Source organism: Mobula birostris, chromosome 8 (genome assembly GCF_030028105.1).
Source record: "Mobula birostris isolate sMobBir1 chromosome 8, sMobBir1.hap1, whole genome shotgun sequence".
NCBI classification, from domain to species: domain Eukaryota; kingdom Metazoa; phylum Chordata; class Chondrichthyes; order Myliobatiformes; family Myliobatidae; genus Mobula; species Mobula birostris.
Genome location: NC_092377.1, coordinates 157,380,662 through 157,406,825, shown reverse-complemented (window position 1 = coordinate 157,406,825; position 26,164 = coordinate 157,380,662). Strand labels below are relative to the sequence as shown.

Genomic DNA, 26,164 nt, shown 5'->3' with positions numbered 1-26,164 from the left:
CCAAGACCCTTCATCAAGACTGGAACGGATGGAAACAGAAGCCAGAATAAGAAGGAGCAGGGTGATAGGTGATAGGTGAGACCAGGTGAGGAAGAAGGTAGGTGAAGAGAAGGAATCTGATAGGAGAGAACAGTGGACCATGGAAGAAAGAATAAATTTCTACTAATATCTGCACAATTCAGTATCTGTTACACTGCTGTGTCTTGGCTTGCTCACAAAGTAAAATGTGAAGCCATCAGTCCTCGCTCTCTCTCAACATTCTACCACCTACTGGCTCACATTCAAGGACTCTTTACAACTCATGTTCTCAATATTGTTTTTATTTGGCTTATTTTGCACATTGGTTGCTTGTCTGTATCTGTATAGCTTCCCATAAAATTCTGTTGTGTTTTTTTTCCCTGTAAATGCCTGGGTAGTACGAAGTAGTATATCGTAACATCGTCACATATCTGTATTTTGATAATAAATTTACTCTGCACTCTCTCTTTCTCCAACCCCACCCTCTTCCACTCTCTCCTTTTCCCTCAAACTCTTTCTTTCTCTCTCTCTTCCCCTCTTCCTCCCTCCCCCTCTCCTCTTTCTCTCGCTCTCCTCTCTCCTTTATTTTCCACTTCTCTCTCTGATCCGCCTTGATTTGGCACCAAACCACGCACTGCAACACATCGGGAAACTAATAGATCAAATGACAGGCTCAGTTGAGCTTTCTACAACTTCTCAGTGGGAGTAATAACAACAAAGACTGAACTACGGAGAGGGCCAACATATTCCTCATAAGTGATTTCACAGTTAACAAGCTACTCCAATGGTCTCCCAATCACTGTGTATGTATGTGTGTTAAACTCATTCCCAGCACAACAAGACTATTGTTGAGAAACTTCACAGCACCCTGCGCCCACTCCGCACATCTGCGCAGCCACAATGACACATGATGATTTCCTGAGACGACGGGAGGGGAATTTGGACAGTGATATCTTCAGCAAGGATTCCGCTGATACTTTTGCAGTCTTTAAACCTACTCAGAGCTCAGAATGACTGTTAAAAGCAAGAAAATTCATCTAGCGCTCCTGTCTCAAATAGTAAGAAAGATCTTTTGAGCTATTGGGCTGTGAAACTTCTTCAGCTTACTGTGGTATTAGTGGAGTTCCTAGCAGGGCCATCTGCCCATCACTATTGAGAGGTGGTAGGAACGACCCTTCCACAGTTCTTCTGGCGAAGTTGCTTCCACTGTGCTGTTGGTGAGAGATTTCTAGGACATAGAGCTCTGCTAGTGAAGGAAGAAGGTTCCTTCAGGCTGTTACAGCCGGGGGTGTTAAAGGGGATAAACCCCCACTACCTATTAAATGTTCCCACTCTTGAGTAGCCTCTGACAACCAAGTCCAGCTCCTGGCCTTCACGTGTGGCTTAGCTACTAAACCCAGCAGAGCCGTTTCTACTGACAGCAGAAGGGCCAAAGGTGAGTTACCGCCACTTTAGAACTAGTCGTTTTGGGCAGATGGGGCTCATCAGCCATGGTTAACAGCTCAACCAGGAGAAGGGAAGCTCTGATCTCACATCTCCGCTGCCCTGCAGCTGTATTCCCTAATGGAGTAGGCTCTGGAAGTAAACCCCAAGGGAAAAATCTGGAGCTATCCTACATTGAGTTCAATGCTGACTGGCCACTCCTGCGCTGGTCCTGGTGCCAAGCTCCATCGGTCGCTTCCGTTCCTTTGGGTTCATTAGATGCGTGGAGATGGAGAGCTTGCTGCATGGGCAACAGCTTGCTCCCCATATCGTTCTGCCCTGGCTTGCTTATCTAGACAGCTAGGATACAACATCCATGGTCGATCCTGACCAACGGAGAGCTCAGATTCAATATGAAGGAGGGAGGAGAAGATGGCGGCGCAACGCAGCGCGCGCGGCCGTTCTGAATGATATCGTATGTGTTAACTAGGGGCCGTGCACAATCCTGATTTGATGGAGATAGCTGTGAGAAGCACGGAGGAACACCTGGAGTAACTTCTGAAATGCCCGCTTCGCTGCCGCTGCTACTGTGCGATCGAGAATCTCTGGAGGGGGAGGCCCCAAATCCTCGGCTTTGCCTATTGCCTATTGCCGGGGCTGGAGTTGAAGCACTCGGCAGAGATGGTGCTCAGTGTCGGAGAGCTGGTCGGAGGCTCGGAGTTTTCGGACGGACTCGGAGTCGGACTGTGGTCGGATGCTTTCAGGATGCTGCATCGGCAACTTTGCGGCGCTGGAGGTTCACCGTCTGCGTGAGATGATGGGACTTCCGAGAGACTTTGAGACTTTTTACTGTGCCCATGGTCTGTTCTTTATCAAATTACGGTATTGCTTTGCACTGTTGTAACTATATGTTATAATTATGTGGTTTTTGTCAGTTTTTCAGTCGGTTTGTCATATGTTTCTGTGATGTAATCCTGGAGAAGCATTGTATCATTTCTTAATGCATGCATTACCAAATGACAATAAAAGAGGACTGCGTGTCCTCATCATCTAAATCTAAGGAAGCCGATCTGTTTTCACATTGGAGTAGCTAGTGGAACCCCTGCATCACTTTTCCATTGATCTTGACCTTCTCTGCTGTCGAGGTGGAGTCCGAACGCCCCCCCGTGACCCTGTGACCCTCCTCTGGGTGCTCCAGTTTCCTCCAATATCCCAGTGGTGTGTGGGTTGGTAGATCAACCGACCACCGTAAGTTTCCCCTTGTGCATCGGTAAGTGGTAGAAACTGGGACGTGTGATGGGCACGTGAGCAGAATTAGATAATGAGATTAATGTAGAATCAGTGTAAATGAGGGACTGAGGACCAGTACAGACACGGAGGTCTGAAGGGCTGCCTGTCTCATCAGGGGATCTATTCAGATCAGAAACAGGATCAAGGAGCAGCTTTATATTTAGACATCTGAGCAGTAGGCAGGAGACACATCTCTACCAAAGGAGGTGTAAAGCACTCCTTCCCTCCGCCGGCCTGCGGGTCACCCTTGGGCAAGGCGTAGCACCTGCTTAGCCCCCTCAATCAGAGTCACGTGATGCCATGGGAGCAGATGGTGGTGGTTGGTCGCACGAGCAGATGGTGCATATCAGAAATCCTGGTTATGCGACCACCGACACCAGGCAGCCAATGGCTGGGGTTGCCCATCTTGTAGAGACACTGCCCGGAAGAAGGCAATGGCAAACCACTGCTACAGAGAAATTTGCCAAGAACAATCATGGTCAAACACCGTGATCACCCACGTCATACAACACAGCATGTAATGATGACAATGACATTTGCCTGTATTATGAATTTGCTCCAGTGTGTTGGTCAGGGCACAACATGCAATAAAAAACAACATTCAACAACTATAAAGAATAAAGAATTATCTAAAAATAAATTTAGAGGTTAAAGTGCAGATATGGAATAAAATGTATGTATTTGCAATGCAAACAGCATTATAAAAAGTGATTTAAAATGTCTACAGCATAATGGGATAACTAGAATGGTTGGTCAGATTAACTGCCTGGGGGAAGAAACCTTTAATTTGGTGTAAAATTTTAACGGTGCTTTCCAGAAGGGAACTTTCGGAAAAAGGCTGTTGGCAGGGTGGGTAGTGGCCACAGCAGGTACCTAAAATAAGAAGGAATTATGAAATAATCAATCAACGACACCAGAGGTTCACAGTTTAGCCTCCAGACTTAAGCACCACTCAACTTGAGTCATCAGAACCCGGGCTAGTTTGGTCAATGCTCAGGGACTCTATTTGTCAGGAAGGATGGCAGTGAGTGGCCGTGTACGGGCTTACCTTGGCTGTTGCCCTGTGCAGACTCTGAGATGCTAACGCCCAGCTGGCCGCTGTACGAGTTCATCCTCATCATGCTGCTGTGGCTGGGAGTGTTGGAGAGGGCGGGAAGCTGGCTGGGGGTGCGCGGGACGCTGTACAGAGCTTCCGCGATGTCAGCTGCTCTCTTCAGGATCATCTCCTGTAGAAAATACATCATGTGCAAGGAATTATCAGACTGAAGACTGGAATGCACAGTTATACAGCCTAGAAAGAGGACATTCAGCCCACCTCAACCATGCCAACCAAATTATATACTTGAGCTAGTCCCATTTCCTTATCATTCCTTCATCCATTATGTGCCGTCTCGTATGACATAGGCAGTAATGGTCCCATGACCAATGTTGTTCTTGGCAAATTTTTCCACAGAAGTGGTTTGCCATTGCCTTCTTTTGGGCAGTCGTTAATGAAAGGGTTATCATACGAGAAACATCTGATGGTTCTGGGTCTGTACTCGCTGGAATTTAGAATGATGAAGAGGGATCTCATTCAAACCTTTTGAATATTGAAAGGCCTAGACAGAGTAGATGTGGAAAGGATGTTTCCCATGGTGAGGAAATGTAGGACAAGGGGGCACAGCCTCAGGATAGAGGGGTGTCCATTTAAAACAGAGATGCAGAGAAAATTCTTTAGCCAGAGGGTGGTGAATTTGTGGAATTTATTACCCCAGGCAGCTATGAAGGCAAGGTCGTTGGGTGTATTTAAGGCAGAGGTTGATCAGTTCTTGATTGGACAAGGCATCAAAGGTTACGGGGAAAAGGCCAGAAAATGGGGCTGAGGTAGGGAGAAAAGGATGAAAACAACAGGAATTCTGCAGATGCTGGAAATTCAAGCAACACACATCAAAGTTGCTGGTGAACGCAGCAGGCCAGGCAGCATCTCTAGGAAGAGGTGCAGTCGACGTTTCAGGCCGAGACTCTTCGTCAGGACTAACTGAAGGAAAAGTGAGTAAGGGATTTGAAAGTTGGAGGGGGAGGCGGAGATCCAAAAAAAAAAAGGAAAGGATGAGCCATGATTTAATGGCAGAGCAGACACAGTGGGCCAAATGGCCTACTTCTGCTCCTATATCTTATGGTCTTAAGATGGGTGACCCCAGCTGTGATGAATACTCTTCAGAGATTGTCTGCCTGGTGTCAGTGGTCGCATAACCTGGACTTGTGATATGCGCCAGCTGCTCATACGACCATCTACCACCTGCTCCCATGGCCTCATGTGATCCTGATTGAGGGGCCTAAGCAGGTGCCACACCTTGCCCAGGCTAGCAGAGGGAAGGAGCACCTCCGCTACAGAAACACTAATGTCTCTGAAAGGCAAATCCTACAAAAGGTAGTGGATTCTGCCCAGTACATCACAGGTAAAGCCTTCCCAACTGTGAAGCACATCTGTCATTGGAAAGCAACATCTATCATCAAAGATCCTCACCACCCAGGCCATGCTCTTTTCTCACTGCTGCCATCAGGTAGAAAGTACAAGAGCCTCAGGGCTCGCACCACCAGTTTCAAAAACAGTTACTGCCCCTCAACCATCAGGCTCTTGAACAAAAGGGGATAACTACACCCACTTGTCCATCTATTGAGATGTTCCGACAATCAATGATCTCATTTTTGAGGACTCTTTATCTTGTTATTTCAAGTTCTCATTATTTATCGCTATTTATTTATATTTGCATTTGCACGGTTTGTTGACTTCTGCACTCTGGTTGATCTTTCATTGAACTATTCTATAGATCAATTAATAGTAAAATATTCAATAGTTACTAATCTATAGATTTACTGAGGAAGCCTGGAGGAAAATGACTCTCACGGTTGTACGTGGTGACATATATGATAACAAAATTTACTTTGACGTCTCTTTGGTAGAGACGTATCTCCATCCCGTCACCCTATTTACTCCATAAACATGAAACCATGGAATATTTTTGTATTTGGTGTTCCCTTCCTCCTACAATACAATGCAAGTTTTTGTTACCAAATTTCCTGATTTTTGTCTGCATCTCATGTGCTTTGCTTAGCCATCACTTTCTGACACCTCACCTGCCGGCCACATCATCCAATGGCCTCCTTCTCCTTGCCCTTTGCATTCATTTTTAATTTCTGGCCTTGTACCTCAGTACTGACTGTGGTTCAGTCTTGCTTTTGAAAATGGAAACATCTGAGCCCTCCCATCCAGATTTTCAAACCCTAATAAACTGTGAGGCATAAACGGCTTTTGAGGGCTCCCTCCTCTGTCAGATGCTCAGATACCCTGAAGGAGAACCAAGAGAAGTCACCAAAGTGCCCTGGACAACACTGGTCTATCAAACTCCTGCAGGCACATTACCAAGTCCCCATAGCTCTGAGTGGGACACAATTTAACTTGAGTAATGAATCAATTGTGAAGGGAAATCTGTTGGTTTACGGCGAGGGTGGGATTTATTTTCCGTGTGCTCTCTGAATCTGGTGCGCTAGAACATCGTGGAGATGCAAGACCCTGCTGATGCTGGAAACTGGAACAACAAACAAGATGCTGAAAGATCTCAGCAGGTCAGGCAGCATCTGTGAAGCGAAATAAGCAATTGACAATTCAAGTCAAAATGTCTTATCAGTCCAGGTGAAGGGCCTGACCCAAAACATTGACAGTCCATTTCCCTCCACAGGTGCTGCCTGACCCACTGAGTTCCTCCAGCATCTTTTTTATTGTTTTAAACCTTTAGATGGCCAAAATATTTCAACGTCATAGAGTAGTCACCAGTTCAAGGACCATGAACCACAAATGCATGGTTCCTGGATAGCATTGGCATAATAGCGACTATACTACCTTGAGGAGCATCAGGAGAGCTAATCTAACCCAAAAATTGCCTGCCAACTTCTATCGATGTGTGATAGTGTATTGATATAGGGAATGACAGTGTGGTACTCTAGCTGCAGCAAGACAGATCACAAAGCACGCCAAAGTGTGATTAGGACGGCTCAGTACATCCTTGGCACTCAACTACCAGATCTGTAGACTATCTACAACTCTCGATGCCTATGGCACACTCATAACATCATTAAAATCCCATCCCATCCTGGACACTGTCTGTTCAATCTCCTGCCATCTGGTAGAAGATACAGAAACATCTTAGCCAAGACAGTAAAACTGAAAAATAGTTTCATCCCGAGGGCTGTTGTGCAGCTGAATACTGCTACACTCCAGCTTGTCAATGGCCTTTGAAGGTTATGGACTACCAAAGTCACTTGGTGCATGCAAATATGGGATTTTTAAAAAATTAAGCCATACTTAATGTATTGTAAGTATCTGTTTTTGCACAGATTGGAACAACACCAGAATCTCATTGTCTTGAGCAATGACAATATCCTAGTCCAATATATCTCCCATGTAAGGGAGAAGGGTAAATAACATTTGGCCCATCGGATCTATGCTAGCTCTCAGAGCAATACCATTCACCCACATTTCCATGTGACACTTTGACAGGTATATAAATAGAAAAGATCTGGAGGGATTTGGGCCAAATTAAGGTATGTGGATCCAACTTGGATAGGCATCATGAACTTGATAGTTGGATCTGTGGTTTGGGTGGGGTTGGGGGAATGATAAGCAGATGATTTTCGCATTGGTTGCTTTGATCCCGGCCTAACGTTCGAGCTCTTCAGTTGGGCTTTGGGTATAACAAGGCAGAAGCACCAATGGAAAAGCTGGAATGAAGAGTCTCTTTCCATGCTCTACAACTCTAGGGCTCTAACATACTCATTTTCTGGAAAACAATCTGAAAATACTTCAGTGGTTTCTTCTCTTTCTTCATTTTGTTAAATATCACTCCAATTGATCTCTTTTTCCTTGGATTTTCCCTATTAAAATACACCAGAGGCCAATTAGAGAATCTAATTAACCACCCTGCACACTTCAGCACATGGGAGGAAATCAGAGCACCTGGAGAAAGCTCAGCTAGCCACAGGAAGAATGTGCAAACTTCATACACACAGCACCAAAATCAGAATGAAACTGAGCCCCTGGAAACTATGACCCTGAGAAAGGAAGGACATCAGATTGTTTTCTTTAAAGAAGACCAATGAATCGAATAACCTTTTTATGGTTGGAATTACCATGGTCACACGTATTGGTATTGCATTCCCAATTTCTATTAATTAGCTGAGTTTAAATTTTCAAGCAGTCATTACATTTTACATTTCCAGGCCATTGCTTCAACGTTTCTTCTGCCCAGTAGTTCATCTTGTCAACCATTCTAATTAGTCCCCCACTTTGCCAGCATCTCATCTCGTACCTCAGTCACTGCACTATAAAAACTTTAAACCACTTTTAACGATGCATACTTGTATTTATGTATTTGTGCGTATTTTATTCTATAAAATATGCAATAAGTACATAATTAACAGCTTGTACTTCTAACTTTATTTTTATATAATTCTATATTCTGTCTAATTGTTGAAGGTTGTTTTGAGTTGTATGTCTCACCCTCACCAACACGCCACAACAAATTCCTAATACTGTACGTGGAAATGTATACGGTGAATAATGTTGATCCTTGAACCAGGTTTGTGTGGACCTGAGACTTGTAAGGGTGGCGAGGATCTGGCCGTGTTTTAGAGTTATTAAAACAAAACTTCACATCACATTAAAAGTTTGTACCCCTAGGCAAGTAATCCGATCAATTTAGCTCCCCTCCCCAACCCCACTATTATCTCAGTCACTGAATTATAAACACTTTAAACCACTTTTTATAATGCTGTTTACATTATAAATACATGCTGGTATATGACCTTAAAGACACAGGAGCAGCATTAGGCCATTCAGCCCATTGTCTGCTCCACCATTCTATCATGGCTGATTTATCAACCCTCGCATCCCCATTCTCCTGCCTTTAAACCTTTGATGGCCTTAACTATCAACTTTCACTTTAAACATACTTAATGACTTGGCCTTCCACCTTTGTAAATGAATACCTCAGATTCACCACCACCATCTGGCTAAAGAAATTCCTCCTCATCTTTGTTCTGAAGGGACGTCTTTGTATCCTGAGGTTGTGCCCTTTGGACCTAGAATCCCCCACGTCCTCTCCACATCCACTCTATGTATTTCTAAACATTTTACGGTATTATCTGTACTTTTAGCTTTCATATAATTCTTCATTCTGTGTAATTGTTGAATGTTGTTTTTGTTGCATGTTGCATCAAAACACGACAACAATTTCCTACTACATCTAAATGTATATGGCGAATAAAGTTAACTCCTGAAATTGATTCATGATCCTTCAAGACCTCTGAATATCAGTCCTGTAAACAGCCATTGTCCCCACATCCAAAGCTCCACTTGTTAGTCTCGAAGTCCCCTGGGATATCCTCCAGGCTGCAGTTATCAATGATGAGTTGCCATCTGGGACAAGAGTAGACCAGAAGAATCCAAAAAAATAAAAAATTCCTGTAGCCATAAATGCCAGGAGTTGTTACTCATGAGAGTATGAATAAGCTGGTAGCTTAGCAGCCAGCTCTGTATTAGATGTACCATCCTGGAATCAAGCCTAAAACCACAGGCCCAAAACCATCTGGATGGAAGCCTAAGACCGCATTGGTTTAATGCCAGTGAGTTCAAGTGAACAGAGGCAGCTATAGTATGTATCATTAATCACACATTTGTTTGACATCAATTTATAGCTAGTGAGGTTTATTCTTTTCAACACCAAATACATAAAGCTTGCTCTGGTGGTAAAAGTCCCACTGATTGTGGTTCAGACCACTTAGAGCTGGAAGGCTTCAGCTGGTCTGAGCTGTTGTCTCCAGGGTTACAGATTATTTGCAACATTTGAAGCTCTGGAGGAGATCAGCAGGTCAGGCAGCATCTGTGCATCTATGGAGGGAAATGGACAGGTGATATTTCAGGTTGAGACCCTTCGTCTAGACTGGAACAAAAGAGGGGCGATAGCCAGTATAAAAAAGTAGGGAAGAGGGCGGAGCAAAAGCTGACGGGCGATACACAGGGTTGGTGGATGGGGAGATGATAGACAGATGATTTTCGGATTAGTTGCTTTAATCTAGGCCCAAAGTTGGAGCTCTCAGGTGGGACTTTCGAGGTACGACAAGACAGAAGCACCACTGAATCCACCTATCCTTTCCACCTGCCTGGATCGCTCTCTGGTAACCCCTGCTGGTGAGCGCTTGTAAGCACAGGCCAGCTTTCGAGCAGTGCCACAGCCTGGTGGAGAGCCGCTGCCTCACAGCATGAGAGGCCTAGGGTCAATCCTGACCGCAGACACAGTCTGTGTGGAGTTTACGTGACCATGTGGTTGGTCTGGATAGTCCCACATTCCAAAGATTAGAATAGTAGGACAAATGGCCATTATAAATAGCCCCTAGTGCATCGGGGAGTGGTAAAATGTTGGGGCAATTGATGTGAAGGCGGAGAGAATAAATGGGATTGGTATAATTGGATGGTTGATGTTGGCATAGGTTTGATGGGCCGAAGGGCATTTTCCCTGCTCTATGATTGATACAACCTCCTGGCCCAGCCCTCGCTTCTGCAAGGCAATATAGGACCAAAGACTATTAAATATAGGAGCAGAATTAGGCCATTTGGTCCATCAAGTCAGTGTCACCAATTATCATAGCCGATACATTTCCCCTCAGCCCAATCTCTTGGCTTCTGATTCGTCAAGAACTTATCAATCTCTGCCTTAGATATACTCAACGATTTGGCTTCCACAGCCACCAGTGGTAACAAATTCTACAGATTCACCACTCTCTGGCTAAAATGGATGTCTCTCTATTCTGAGGCTGTGCCCTCTGGTCCTAGACTCCCCCTCCATAGGAAACCTTCACATCCACTGTATCAAGGTCTTTCAACATTTGATAGGTTTCAATTATATCTCCCCTCAATCTTTTTGAATTCCAGTGAGTACAGGCCTAGAGCCATCAATTGGTCCTTATATGGTAACCCTTTCATTCACAGAATCACTCCTGTGAACCTCCTCTGAACCCTCTCCAATGTCAGCACATCCTTTCTCAGATAAGGGGCCCAAGACTGTTCACAATTCTCCAAGTGAGGCCTTACCAGTGTTTCATAAAGCCTCAACACTCATAAAGCCTCAACACTGCATCCTTGCATGAGATGCCAATGAATTAGCCAAGCTACCCAGCCAGGGGCAAAGAGAAGCACGCTCTAAGATCTCAGTGCAGGCCATTTCAGTTGGGTTTCTCTGCTGCCAATACTGCAATCTCAGCCTAATCCTTCAGGGTCCAAGGGGACAGACTCAGAATAAAGGGGTGTCGCTTTAGAACTGAGAGGAGAAGCGGGTGGAGAATCTATGCAACTCGTTGCCATGGAGGGCTGGGGAGGCCAAGTCATTGCATATTTATGGTTGTATTTAAGGCAGGGATTGAAGGGAGGGGGGTTAAATGTTACAGGAAGAAGGCAGGAAAAAGGCGGGTTGAGGGAAAATCATCAGCCATGGTTGAACACCAGAGAAGGCTTGAAGGAGGGAATGACCTTAACTCGGCTCCTATATCTTGTGGTCTTATGGTTCTGCTTTTGAATTTTAGGATGGCAGAATTTAGGGAGCTACTATGGAGCTGAGGATGGGTCAGCTTTCATCCACGATCATCCCTTAGATAATCACGGATCACCTGGAAGATGCTCAACCGGTGAATAGGCAGACGAACAAAAGAGTGCACTTCAAGGTGAATGCACCAAATGGTTTACTTGTCCTGACGAAGGGTCTCGGCCCAAAACATCGACTTTTTACTCTTTTCCATAGATGCTGCATTTCGCCAGCGTTCTCTACGTGTTTATTTGTCCATTTATTCTTCCACTCTTAACACCTCTCAGCAAGTTTAGAAGATAATAAACTTTTATGATCTGCTGTTTGACAAGAACAGACAAGCCCAAGTCACTGCTGTTCCTTCGGCGAAGTGCTGCTTACCAGCTGCTGTTCAGGGTCCTGTTTTCATTGTGGCTGCGGCAACAACCTCACAAGATGGGGTTCACGAAACTGATTTGACGACAGTAAAATACACCCAAAAGCTGGAGTTCATCCTCCAAGGTGCTGTGCTAAACTGGTGTAATTGCACCCCTGTCTTCCAAAAATCTGACAGAAGTACACTTGGTGGCCACTTTATTAGGTACAGAGGTGGAACCTGGCGTGGTCCCCTCCTGCTGTAGCCCACCCACTTCAAGTTTCAATATGTTGTGCATTCAGAGACGCTCTTCTGCACACCACTGTTGTAACACGTGGTTATTTGAGTTACTGTCATCTTCCTGTCAGCTTGAACCAGTCTAGACTTTCTCCTCTAAACTATCTCATTAACAAGACATTTTTGCCCACAGAACTGCCGCTCACTGGATGTTTTTCTGGTTTTCGCACTATTCTCTGTAAACTCTAGGGACTGTTGTACGTGATAATCCCAGGAGATCAGCAGTTTCTGAGATACTCAAACCATCCTGTCTGGCGCCAACAATCATTCCATGGTCAAAGTCACTTAGATCACATTTCTTCCCCATTCTGAATGACAACCGAATCTCTTGACCATGTCTGCACGCTTTTTTATGCATTGAGTTGCTGCCACATGATTGGCTGAATAGATATTTGCATTAACGAGTATGCATACAAATGTACCTAATGAAGAGTCCAAATGAAGAGTCTTGACCTGAAATGTTGACTGCCCATTTCCTTCCATAGATTTGCTGAGTTTCTCCAGGGTTGTGTTGCCTCATACAAAGCTCGCTGCTGCCCCCTCTGTTGGCAGACCCGGTGCCGTAGGGAAAATGCTGAAGAGCAGATGATCAACCCAGTCCCTCCCCCAAAGAGCGCTACGCGAGCTTTAGTTGATAATGGCTGCTAATGAATTTAAAGAATAAAAACCTTAAAAAAATCAGGACTTTGTATGAATGCAATTTTTATATACTTTCTGTATAAATACTGTTCTGCACATATAAGATTGCACTTGCAGTCATTTCGGGGAAGACCCAGGAACTTCTAGGAAACACAGGGAATTTCCTTGGTAGCTTGGGGAATTGTTCGGAAGCCCTGGGAATTTCTGGTCTCAGTTGCCTTTGGATCAGTGAAGTAGTTCTGGCTGGTCATTGAACAGTGAGGCTGGGTGAGGCTGTGTGCAGGACGTTGACCTGACACCACCGACCCTTCATTCAAATCCTCTCTCCTCGACATTGCCTGATCTGCTCCTGGTTTTGTCATGAAGAAGCAAAAAAGATCAGAGGGATGTTCCATCTGTGTGATCCATGGTGAGTAGCTGGCAAAAGTAGGCCATGCTCAGAGTACTGAGGTTGAATTCCCCAAGGTGCCCAGAACTTGCCGACAACACCACATTGATTGGCCTTATCTCAAACAATAACAAGGTGGCCTACAGGGAAGAAGTCATCTCTCTGACACAATGGTGTCATGAAAACAACCTCTCCCTCAATGTTGCAAAAACAAAGGAGCTGGTTGTGGATTACAGGAGGAATGGAGACAGGCTAACCCCTATTGACATCACTGGATCTGGGGTTGAGAGGGTAAACAGCTTTAAGTGCCTCAGCATCCACATCACCGAGGACCTCACATGGTCTGTACACACCTGCTGTGTGGTGAAAAAGGCACAACAGCGTCTCTTTCACCTCAGGCGGTTGAAGAAGTTTGGTCAGGGCCCCCAAATCCTAAGAACTTTCTACAGGGGCACAATTGAGAGCATCCTGACTGGCTGCATCACTGCCTGGTACGGGAACTGTACCTCCCTTAATCGTAGGACTCTACAGAGAATGGCGCGGACAGCCCAGCGCATCTCTAGTTGTGAACTTCCCATGATTCAGGACATTTACTAGGACAGGAGTGTAAAAAGGGCCTGTGGGATCATTGGGGACCTGAGTCACCCCAACCACAATCTATTCCAGCTGCCACCATCCAGGAAGCGGTACCGCAGCATAAAAGCCAGGACCAACAGGCTCCAGGACAGCTTCTTCCATCAGGCCATCAGACTGATGAACTCACACTGATTCGAGTGTACTCTATATTACACTGTCCTATTTATTATAAATTACTAAGATTGCACATGGCACATTTAGATGGACACATAACATAAAGATTTTTATTCGTATATGTGAAGGATGTAAGAAATAAAGTCGATTCAGTTCAAAAATGGCTACATACATAATTTGACAGCACTTGTGCACAAGACAGAAAACAAGTGTGCCTCACTGAACCCAACTTCTAAGAGGAGACTCTGCAGCCTCTTAACATAAGCAGAGGAGGCTGCAGAAGGACTTGGACAGATGAGCAGAATGGGCAATGAGGCAGATGGAATACAATGTAGGGAAACGTATGGTCATGCACTTTGATAGAAGAAATAAAAAATGAAGACTATTTTTCTAGTATGGAGCAAATTAAAAAATCAGAGGTGTAAGGGGACTTGGGAGTTCTAGCGCAGTGTCCCCTAACAGTTAACTTGCAGGTTGAGTCAGTAGTAAGAAAGGCAGATGTGATGTTAGCATTCATTTCCAGGGGACTAGACCATAAAAGCAAGTATGAAACGCAGAGGCTTTATAAGGCTTCGGCTCAGATCACAATTTTTAGTTTACAGCCTAATATCGAAGAAAGGATGTGTTGGCATTGGAGAGGGTCCAGATGAGATTTAGATGAATGATCCTGGGAATAAAAGGGTTAATATACAAAGAGCGTTTGATGGCTGCTACTGACTGGAGCTTAGAAGAATGAGGGGCAATCTCATTGAAACCTACTGAATATTGAAAAGCCTTTTTAGAGTGGACATCGAGAGGATGTTCCCCATAGTTGGGGAGGCTGGGACCAGAGGGCACAGCCTCAGAGTAAGAGGACATCCTTTAGAACAGAGAGGAGGAGGAATTTCTTTAGCCAGGGTATGGTGAGTCTTTGGAATTCATTGCACAGATGGCTGTGGGGGTCATGCAATTGGATATATTTAAAGCAGAGGTTGGTAGATTCTTGATTAGGAAGGGCATCGATGGTTACAGGGATTGAGGTTGAGAGGGAAAATAAATCAACCTTGAGCGAATGGCAGAGTAGAAGTGATGGGGCCAATTGGCCTCATGGCGGTGTGCAGCAGCGTCCCGGTTGCAGTCAGTGCTGCCCCCCAGTGTTTGCTTGGTGGAAGACAAGCTGCACAGTCCTGCTGAAGGGTCTTGGCCCGAAACATCGACTGTACTCTTTTCCATGGATGCCGCCTGGCCTGCTGAGCTCCTCCAGCATTTTTTGTGTCTTGCTTGGATCTCCAGCATCTGCAGATTTGCTCTTGTTTGTGCACAGCTGCAGGTTTCTGTGGCATTCAGGGCTCAGTTCTGAACTTTTTTTGCATGGCTGTATCTTACTAATATCTTTATGTGCTTGTTATCTTCTATGTGCTACGTGTGCTTTGTGCTGTGCATGACTGTTGGTACCGTGTTTTGCACCTTGTTCCCAGAGTAACACTGTCTTGTTTGGCTGTATTCATGGGTATTCAAGTATGGTTGAATGACAATTAAACCTGAACTGAATTTAATTCTGCTCCTATGTCCTATGGTCCCATAGTCTTAAGGAAATTCAGATGAAATTCTAAATTGATGAGATTTTAAATGGCTTCAATTACATTATACTTCTCAGACATCCCAGCTATAAATTGTACTGTTTTGTCTGAAGCAATATAAGAGTCAAAAAAATGACACAGTGAGGAAACAGATCTTCAGCTCACCAAGTCTGCACTATTAAGCATCCATATTTACACTAATCCTATAATAACCCATTTTAGTCTCCCTTCATTCTCATCCATGGCACTTTGGTTCCAGAACACACCTCCACACTCATTCCCATTCCCACATGTTGTTCCACGGCCTCATCTGTTGCCATGATGAGGCCACACTCAGGTCAACACCTCATATTCCATCCGGGTAGACTCCATCCTGATGGCAGTGGCCAGTTAGCCTACCAACCTAACTACCTTTGGAATGTTGGAGGAAACAGGAGCACTTGGGGGAAACCCACACAGTCGAAGGGGGGATGTGCCAACCCTCGGGTCAGAACTAAACTCGAGTCGATGGAGCTGAGAGGCAGCAGCTCCTCGACCTGCACCACTGTGCTGTGCCATGATTGGACTCTGAGGTCTGGCTCTATTTGATTGATGTGTAGTCAGTCCAATCAGTAAACACTCTGCAGTACCTGATTATTTGGAGGTCCTCCATATAAAGCCTCTACAAGGTCTGCCGCCCTCTTCAATAACATTTCCTGTGGGATAAAGCAGTCAATTAATCTCTGATATAAAGTCATAAAAGGATCACAGAACTTAACTCAAGCACCTTAGCCTATTAATTATAGGCTTGTCAGGCCTGGTCAATATTTCTCTGGGTGGCCTGATCTTTACAACCAGCCCTGCTGTGCCTGACTGTTGATCTTGTCTCATGTTTAGTGCAGGAAGAGGGGAAGATTCTCCATGTTGTGAGGGTCCTGGGTCAAAATGGCAGCTCATTGTCCCTGATGCCTATGCCAAACACAGAAAGAAGACTGCAGATCACAGCTTCCACAAGCATCTCACCTCTAGAAGGTCAGGGAGTGGTAGGACATTTCTGGTGTCCCACAAGCCCAAGTTTCCTACCCTCGGGGTAGTTGGCCATGAATTATAGCCAGTTTTTCTGAGGACGTGGGCACGTAGCCAAGTGGTTAAGGCATTCGACTAGCGATCTGAAGGTCGTGAGTTCTAGCCCCAACCGAGGCAATGTGTTGTGTCCTTGAGCAAGGCATTTAATCACACATTGCTCTGTGACGACACTGGTGCCAAGCTGTATGGGTCCTAATCCCTTCCCTTGGACAACATCAGTGTCATGGAGAGGGGAGACTTGCAGCATGGGCAACTGCTGGTCTTCCATACAACCTTGCCCAGGCCTGCGCCCTGGAGAGTTAAGACTTTCCAGGCGCAGATCCATGGTCTCGCAAGACTAACGGATGCCTTTATACTTCATATTTTCTGAGGATGGGAAAAGGGGGCTTATGAAATGTGCCAGATGGTGGAAGGTGCCCAGAATTTTATTCACTGCTAGATGAATGCCAGAGTCTTGGCTACAATATTTATTCACTGACAAACACATGGTCCTGCATAGACCCAAGCGTGCAGTATAAATTTGAAATGATATTCAGGTACAATTTTAACAAGAGTGACTAAAGGTGAATTAAATCACCAAGTGATTGAACCTGTAGCACAGAGCACCAGGCATCTTCTTTATAGTGCTCTATAGCTACCAATCCCCCCAACCCCCACCCCACCATCCCATTTTCATCTCCTTTCCTTCACTCATAGACTCATGTTTTAAATGGAATCTCTCCAAGAGATTCGCTCTTTTGTTTAGAAATTGATCAGTGCCTTTGTCATAACTGACTTGTCGCGAATGGGCAACGAAATTCCACCTGCATTCCTTGGAACTTAAAAGAGCGAGGGGTGATCTTAATGAAACTTATTATATAGTGGGTGTTACACAGGGTTGATGTTGTGGGTTTTATTGGTGAAAGGGTCTCGTATGTTGGGACATAGTTACACGTTGGAATAGTAACTGGAAAATGCCTCGTGCAGGAATGTCATAGAGGGTATGAATCTCTAGAATGGTGGCTTCCCAGTTCAATTTGGCTTCCCATTCCCATTCCCATATGTTGTTCCATGGCCTCTTCTATTGCCATGATGAGGACACACTCAGGAGCAACACCTCATATTCCATCTGGGTAGGCTCCAACCTGGTGGCACAAACATCAATTTCTCTGACTTTCGGTAATTTCTCCCCGCCCCTTCTCTTTTTTGACAATTCCCATTCTGGATACCCTCTCACCTCTTCTCTTTTTCTCACCTGCCTATCACCTCCCTCTGATGTCCCTCCTCCTTCTCTTTCTCCCGCGGTCCACTGTCCTCTCCTATCAGATTCATCCTTCTTCACCCCTTTATCTCTTCTACCTATCACCTCCCAGCTTCTTACTTCATCCCCCCCCACAACCACCTTCCCCCTCACCTGGTCTCACCTATCAGCTTGTACTTGTCCCCTCCTCTCCTCTCCCACCTGCTTTACTGGTTTCTGCCCCCTCCCTTTCCAGTCCTGACGAAACATCTCGGCGTAACGTTTATTCCCTTCCGTAGATGCAGCCTGACTTGCTGAGCTCCCCCCAGCATTTTGTGTGGATTGCTCAAGATTTCCAGCATCTGCAGAGTCCCTTGAGTGTAAGCTGTACCTACAGACCTTTCTGAGCAGAAACCTCTAATGCATCAGTGCCAAAGGCTCACTGTAAATCTATGCTTCCCACACCTAGCTTTGCAGAGACATAGACCGTGAACTGTGTCACACAGCACTGTATTAAGTGGCGGAAGAATTCAACACTTTATAAGCTGATTAGAGGCCCACACAGCACTTCTGATGTGCTGGCAGTGACTTTCAGGGTAGAACTGTCCACAGTGCTGAAACACACAGGTGCAGCTCCCCAAGGCTGCCCAATTAAGTTCTGTGATTGAAATGAGCTTCTTCTTTGCTGGTGAGCACTTTAGAAGAAACAGTTTCCTTGATGCCAAAGGGAAATAAAATGCACATCTCTCAACTTGGGTGCTCTGAAGTGAAGCTCCATTTGTCCGGGATCTTTGATTTAATTCCTGATCTCCTGGCCTGTTTGAAATTGATACTGAGATATGGGTTCTTCCTTCGTGTTTCATGGAGGGAGAAATGGAAGATAAAGGAGGGGGTGCAACTAGAAATGGGCTGAAAATAGCAGCAGAGCCGGCCAACGAAGGGGATTTCAGACACTCTATTCAGGCTGGGACATGGAAGTTCATTCTTGGCAACAAGTTCAGGGTTCCTTCTGTCAGGAATATGATAAAGCAGACTCCCTGCTTTCCAGAGCAGTGGTCCAGGATAAGGCTCCATTGTTTTTGTGCGACAAAGTGCCTCTTCTGGTTGCCACTAAGTGCTCTGGATGGCTTATCACTGGGGGTGCCCAGTGGGTGCACCACCCACCCTGCCCATTGGGAGCACCACCCACCTGCCCATTGGGAGCACCATTTTTTCAGCCTAGTGGTTACACCACCTTCCTGCCCAGGCAACACCACCCTTCCTGCCCAGTGGGATCACCATGTTTTCTGCCCAGTGGGTGCATCATCCTTCCTGCGCAGTGGGAGCCTCACCTTTCTTGTCCAGTAGGAGCACCACCCTGCTTGCCTGGTGGGAGCAGTACCCTTGCTTTCTAATGGGAGAACCACCCTTCCTTCCCAATGGGAACAGCATCCTTCCCGCACAATGGGAGCATCACCCTTCCTCCCAGGGGCATAAGAGAGCAGCTGGAGGGTAAAGGCATGGACTGAATGGTGCAGCTCTCTGCGGTGAACCTGTCTCTCTACTGAATGCAGTTGCTAACCAATGCCTTGGGACCTGTGCTACCAGAAGTTCACTCCCCTTGAGCGAACATACGCATAGGTTCCAAGGGACTGGCAGTAGACTGGACCAGGTTTCACCCAGAGCAGACTACTCACACTTCAGTGTTTGTGGGCAGCTAAGCAGCTAATGGACCGAGCATTGTGATGATGTACCACACTGGTGAGGTGCCATAGATTCCACTGTTAGCATGCAGCCAATTTGCTAATCTCGACCACTGGTTTGCCATATTTGGTCTCAACATCTTTGGACAGGCAGGGAGGAAGATTTCTAATTGCTGTTGGATGTGCGGATGCGTGTGTGTGTGTTTACATCTTGAACAGAACTGCACTTGCAATGCCTTTCATGGTCAAATATCGATTGGCTTCCAGTCTAAAGGATGACCCATCGTATTACGTCAGAGTTTATAGCAAACTAGACAGGCGGGCGGTGGGGGGGGGGCGCGGAATGCAGGAAATGTAATTGTCTGTCAGAAACCTCGCAAAGAAACCTTCGCAGGTGCCTACTGTGGTAAGAACAGGGCTCCACACATTGAATGCATGCACCAATTTTACTCAGTGTTCTTCTACTAACCTTTGCTAGTCTTTCTGGATCACCAGGGTGTCGTGGGATGACCTTCTGTAGCCTCTGGAATCCGTAGTCTATTGTGGGCTCATTCAGGGCTGTTGAACCAAGCGAGAATTTGACCACGTTAGCTCAGGCAAAATTGAATATTGTTATACATTTTCAATACCTGGTAGTCAAAACAGCAAGGTTTCACCATAAAAAGGAGACAGGTCAATAAGTAGTTCTTGTCCTATGTCGTGAAGGATTTAATTTTATTGAGACAGAAGCTGGGGAGGGGATAGTTGGCACACTTAAACAAGTACAAGTCAATATAAGTATGCTGTACGATACACAACACAGAGACTTTATAGTGTATTATCCCGGAACGAGGGCTAGACTATTCTCCACTTCCAAACTGGGCAAAGTCCATTTAAAAATAAATATAAAGAGTAGCTATATTTGTCCCAAGAACATCGAAACATCAAAACATACAATGAAATACAACGTCTTGCATCAAATCAAATCAGCGAGATCGTGCTGGGCAGCCTGCAAGTGTCAACATGCTTCATTCACCAAGATAGCAATCTCATGACTCACTAACCCTAACCATACATCTTTGGAATGTGGGAGGTAACCAGAGCACTCGGAGGAAACCCATGCAATCATGGGGGAAACGTACAAACTCCTTACAGGCAGCGGCAGCTATTGAACCCCGCTTTTACAGATGGCTGCTGTAAAGTGTTGTGCTAACCACCTCACTACTGTTCCAAAAGGAACACGTAAATAAATTCAAAAGGTGAGGTCCAGGATAGAGATACGCAGAATGTGTTTGTAGATCACACTTAGAAATACTGTACGCAGATCGTTTAGATTAGATTAGATTATGAGGACACTCAGTCCTCGTTTATTGTCATTTAGAAATGCATGTATTAAAAAATGATACAATATTCCTCCAGAATGATATCTCACAAACACAGGACAAACCAAGAGTAAAACTGACAAAACCACATAGTTATAACATATAAACATACAACAATTACAGCACGGAAACAGGCCATCTTGGCCCTTCTAGTCCGTGCCGATAGTTACAACAGTGCAAAGCAATATCGTAATTTGATAAAGAGCAGACCATGGGCACGATAAAAAAAAGTCTCAGAGTCTCGATAGACTCATCATCCCATGCAGACGGCAGAAGGGAGAAACTCGCCCTGCCATGAACCTCCAAGCGCTGCAAAATTGCCGATGCAGCACCATTGGATGCACCTGATCGCAGCGGACTCTGAGTCCGTCCGAAAACTTCGAGCCTCTGACCAGCCCTCCAACACCGAACACCGAGCACCATCCTCTGCCGAGCGCTTCGACCCCGCTCCGGCCGCCGAGCAACAAGCAAAGCCGAGGACTCGGGGCCTTCCCCTCCGGAGATTCTGGATCACACAGTAGCAGTGGCAGCGAAGCAGGCTTTTCAGAAGTTTCACCAGATGTTCCTCCGTGCTCTCACGTCTGTCTCCATCAAATCAGGATTGTGCACAGCACCCTACTTGACAGGTAACAGATATCACCACCAGAGTGGCCGTTGCGAGCTGCGTCGCGCCGCCATCTTCTCCTCCTTCCTCCAAGGCCGACTACAGTCCATCCTGTGTGCTTTGTTTACAATGCCCAAAATGTACTAACCCTAACCATACGACTTCGGACTGTGGGAGGAAACCAGAGCACCCAGAGGAAGCCCTCGCGGTCACGGGGACAACGTACAAACACAGCACAGGCAGCAGCAGGAATTGAACCCCAAGCAGGGATCACCAGCTCTGTAATAGTGTCACCCTAACTGCTATACAACATGCCGCACCATCTGATGGACAATGAACCTTTATATAAGAAGTTGGATGTTAGATTATGCTAAAACCTATTGAGGAGGTAGTGGAAATGAACGTTAGGCAGAGAGTGGTGCTGCAGACATTGGAGATTGTGGCTGGGGAGGCAGTACAGAGCTTAGGAGTGAGTGAATATAGCTCAAAGTTCAATGTAAATATATTATCAAAGTACGAAAATGTACTACCTTGGGATTCATTTTCTTGCAGGTATTTACAGGATATAAATGAAATACAATAGAATTTATAAAAAAAACTATATATAAACAAAGACTGACGGATAACCAATGTGCAAAAGAAGACAATTTGTGCAAATGAAAAAGACTGAGAACATCAATTGTGAAGAGTCCTTGAAAGTGAGACCGTAGGTTATTGAAGTTATACATGCTGGTTCAGGAGCCTGATGGTTGTAGGTTAATAACTGGTCCTGAACGTGGTGGTGTGGAACCAAAGGCTTCTATGCCTCCTGCCCAATGGTAGTGGTGGTAATTTTGGGCATGGCCTTGATGGTGGATACTGCTTTCTTGTGGCAGCGTTCCATGTAAATACTGCATACTCACTAGTGGGGAGGACTTTGCCTGTGATGGAGTGGGCTGTATTCACCACTTTCGGGGCCCTTTCTTTTCCTGGGTGTGGCGCGTGGCCAAGTGGTTAGGGCGTTGGGCTCACGATCTGAAGGTCGTGGGTTCGAGTCTCGGCCGAGGCAACGTGTTGTGTCTTTGAGCAAGGCACTTCACCACACACTGTTCCAGTCCACCCAGCTGAAAATGGGTACCGGCAAATGCTGGGGATTAACCTCGCGATAGACTGGCGTCCTATCTGGGGGGGGGAGTCTTGTCTTGTACTTTCAGTCGCTTCACGCCACAGAAACCAGCATAAACACCAGCCTGATGGGCCACAAGGCTCGGGACAGACTGTAACTCTTCTTTTCCTGGGGACTGATGCTCCCCAGACTAGTTGACACATTCATAGACTATAACATGAAGGGATTCGTAACCCAAGTCCTTGCCTCAGTCAGAGACATGTACTGTAAACCATTTATTATTTTTATTTAGCAATACAGCATGGAGTGGGCCCTTCCAGGCCTTCGAGCCACACCACCCCAGCAAACCCTGACAAACCAGATTAACCCAGGAAAAGGATCTCGTGCCTTCCTGGTGTATATGATGAATCATCTCTTCTCAGGCTTCCAGCGTATACAGGTATTGATTATAATTGACGTTTCGATGGCAAACTCTGCATCCCTGATGAAGATGGCAGAGTTTGTCATTGAAACATCGATTATAGTCGATACCCTGTACCCAGCTGGAAGCCCAAGAAGGGTTTATTTAGATTAACCCTAATCGAATCACAGGGCAATTTACAATGATCGATTAACCAACCCTGTACTTCTTTAGACTGCGGAGGAAAGAGGAGAACCCACGCAGTCCAAAGGGAGGACTTACAGAGACTCCTTATGGAACTGCACTGGGTTTGAACTCCAAACCGATAGCTATAATCTATAAACGGTTATTCAGTTTACGAATGATATCTAACGATAAAATTAAACGCGCTTGAGAATTGGAACTTCAAGAGTCATTTTCAGATAATCAATGGAGTAATATTTATCATTTGGTTAACAGCTCATCTATTTGTGCCCGTCATTCCTTGATACAGTTCAAGGTAGTGCACCGGGCCCATATGTCAAAGGATAAACTAGCGCGTATTTTCTCCAATATTAATCCTATTTGCGACAGATACTGAGTTGGCCACTTTAACTCATATGTATTTGTCTTGTATAAAGCTAGATAACTTTAGGAGAGATGTTTTTAAAACACTATCAAGAGTTTGGGATTTGGATCTACAACCTCACTTGCTTACGGCAATTTTTGGGATTATCCCATCGGAAGCAGGAAATATTCCTGTTTCCGCTCAATGTATGATAGCCTTTTCGACCTTACTGGCTAGCAGAGCCATTTTATTAAAGTGGAAGGATTCTAATCCACCTACAGTCTTTTATTGGTGCTCGTCCATCATGCCCTGTTTAAGTTTAGAGAAAATAAGAAGTTGGACATTTGATACATCCTTTAAACTTGAACAAATATGGCAACCTTTTATCCAATATTTTCATTTAATTTGATTTATTACTCTTTCAAGTTTTTTTTTGAGGTTTTAGATTTGATGAGAAAGTTTTTCTCTCCTCTTTTTTTGGTTGTATCCTCAAAATGGACTACCCAGTCCCTTTTTTTTTGTTTTGTTTGTTCTGTTTCTTTTATAGTGTAGTGGAGTTTTTTTTCCTCTCTATTTAAAACTCAATTTTTTTCCTTTCTCCTTTTAACTGGTAAGAGGAGAATTGTTATTTTCTTTTTTTTTTATTATATATTTTATACTAGTTTAACAATATCTATGATTTTGACAGTGTCTATTTTAATTTTGGTTACTGATATATATATTTGAACAAATTCTCGTCTTGATTGTATTTGATTGTATCTATGTTTTTTTAAATCAATAAAAAGATTAATAAAGAAAGAAAGAACTCCAACTCCGGAAAGCCCTCAGCTGTAATAATGTCATGGCAACTGCTACACTACCGTGTCACCCCATGGAAACTAGACATCATGGAGCTACGGTAAGTAGTACCAACCCAAAACTCTGCTAGTTTTGACACTTCGAATTTGTGATGATCACATTCATGATGAACTTCCATGCTCAACAAGTTAGCCCTGTGATACTTCTGTGTCAGCCACCCCAGTTTGTCAGTAGAAGTTCTGGGTTTGAAAGGCTAGAACTAATACAAAAGTCCTACTAGTTGTTGCTCAGTGAGGATCACGCTTTTCCCCCCGAATCGGAAGGAACCGAACTCAGGTTTCACCTCAGAAACTTGAGGTCAATTCTCCAGTACAGGGGTTCTCTATCTTCTTAGATGCCATGGACCAATACCATTAAGCAAGGGGTCTGCGGACCCCAGGTTGGAAACCTCTGTTCTCAGCCGATTCTCTAACGCATTCCCAAGGCAGGGCTGAGCTGTCAATGGACCCGTTCTTTTGGCTGAGGTGCGTAGAGGAAAATCCCATGGCAATGTAGCTGGGGAGCAGGGAATGAAGCCTTGGAGCCCTGGTTCATATTTAATCTGAATTTTAGATTATGAAGTGATAACCATATTGCTGTTTGCAGGAGGACATTAGAGCACTAGAAGTGCTTTTATGGCTTTTCTGGTCCCATTACAATTCCAGCAAGACCAAGGCGAATATCACTAACGGCAACGATAAAATGGTACATTAAGGCATCCATTAGCCTCATGAGACCATGGATCTGCACCTTGGAAGGTTTCCAGGGCGCAGGTCTGGACAAGGTTGTATGGAAGACCAGCAGTTGCCCATGCTGCAAGTCTCCCCTCTCCACGTCACCGATGTTGTCCGAGGGAAGGGCACTAGGACCCATGCAGCTTGGCACCGGTGTCGTCACAGAGCAATGTGTGATTAAGTGCCTTGCTCAAGGACACACACACTGCCTCAGCCAAGGCTCGAACTAGTGACCTTCAAATCACTAGACGAACGCCTTAACCACTTGGCCACGCGCCAACTGGTTAAATGGTACATGGAGCTTAGGAAGACAGAGGGTTAGGCAGTTGGGTAATCCTAGGCAGTTTCTATAGTAGGTTACATGGTTGGCACAACATCATAAGGTGAGATCAGGTGAGGGGGCTAGGAGATACCCAGTAAAGTGTCCACTGAGTGTATCTTTCTTATTGTAGCTTACGGTAATTTTTTACATCGTGCACTGCACTGTTACTACAAAACAACAAACTTCACGACAGATGTTTGCGATAATAAACCTGATTCTGATTCTGACCCCACGACCTCTGCTTTGAAGCTGGATTATTTTTAAAGATGCTTTACAAAACCAAGATGCTCTTTCTATTTTTTTTCCCAAAGTCCTCGCCGAACCTCGTTAGGATCTCGCATTTTATTGTTTTCCTGCGCTGCCTTGAAGCCGTTACGCTTCATTCTGCATCCTTATTGTTTTACCTTGCACTACCTCAGTGCACTGTGTAATGATCTGATCTGTGTGAGCTGTATGCAAGATGAGCCTTTCGCTGCATCTCGGTACGTGTGACAATAATAAACCATTTCCAATTCCTCCCCTATTCCCTGAAGACACAGACACAATCACAGGGAACGCTTGCTTTTCTACAGTGTCTGGTCTTCTCCGGGGCCTCCCAATGGACTTTAGAAATAATGAAGGGCCGCTGGTGTGGAGCTGCGGATTTAATCCCGGGAAATCAGCATTTGATTTGTAAGCAACGAGATCCCACGTAAAGCTGCAGAGTTATGAAGTAATAGAGAATGGAAATGGGCTCTTCGGCTCATCTGCTGATCAAGGTGCCCACCTAAACCTGTCCTGTTTGCCCACGTTTGGTCTGTGTCTCTCTAAACCACGGGTTCCCAACCTGGGGTCCACAGGGCCCTTGCTTAATGGTATCGGTTGGGGAACCTTTTCTAGACATACCCATCTGAATGCCTTTCTTCTGCAGATGTTGGAAATCCAGAGCATCACATACACGTGCAAAATGTTGCAGGAA

The 26,164-nt window shown here is 45.2% G+C and overlaps 1 protein-coding gene across 6 annotated transcripts in view; it reads right to left on the bottom strand.

The window, feature by feature from the left end:
• The window catches only part of LOC140201854 (transcription factor COE2), a 340,017-nt gene that overhangs the window by 42,889 nt on the left and 270,964 nt on the right, over window positions 1–26,164 (bottom strand). For all 6 annotated transcript variants that reach the window (XM_072266588.1, XM_072266587.1, XM_072266585.1 and 3 more), the window contains 3 exons: window positions 19,766–19,854; window positions 15,960–16,025; window positions 3,779–3,956 (listed from right to left, as the gene is read on the bottom strand). In XM_072266588.1, coding sequence (XP_072122689.1) covers window positions 3,779–3,956; window positions 15,960–16,025; window positions 19,766–19,854 — 333 coding nt within the window. The remainder of the gene's footprint in view (window positions 1–3,778; window positions 3,957–15,959; window positions 16,026–19,765; window positions 19,855–26,164) is intronic.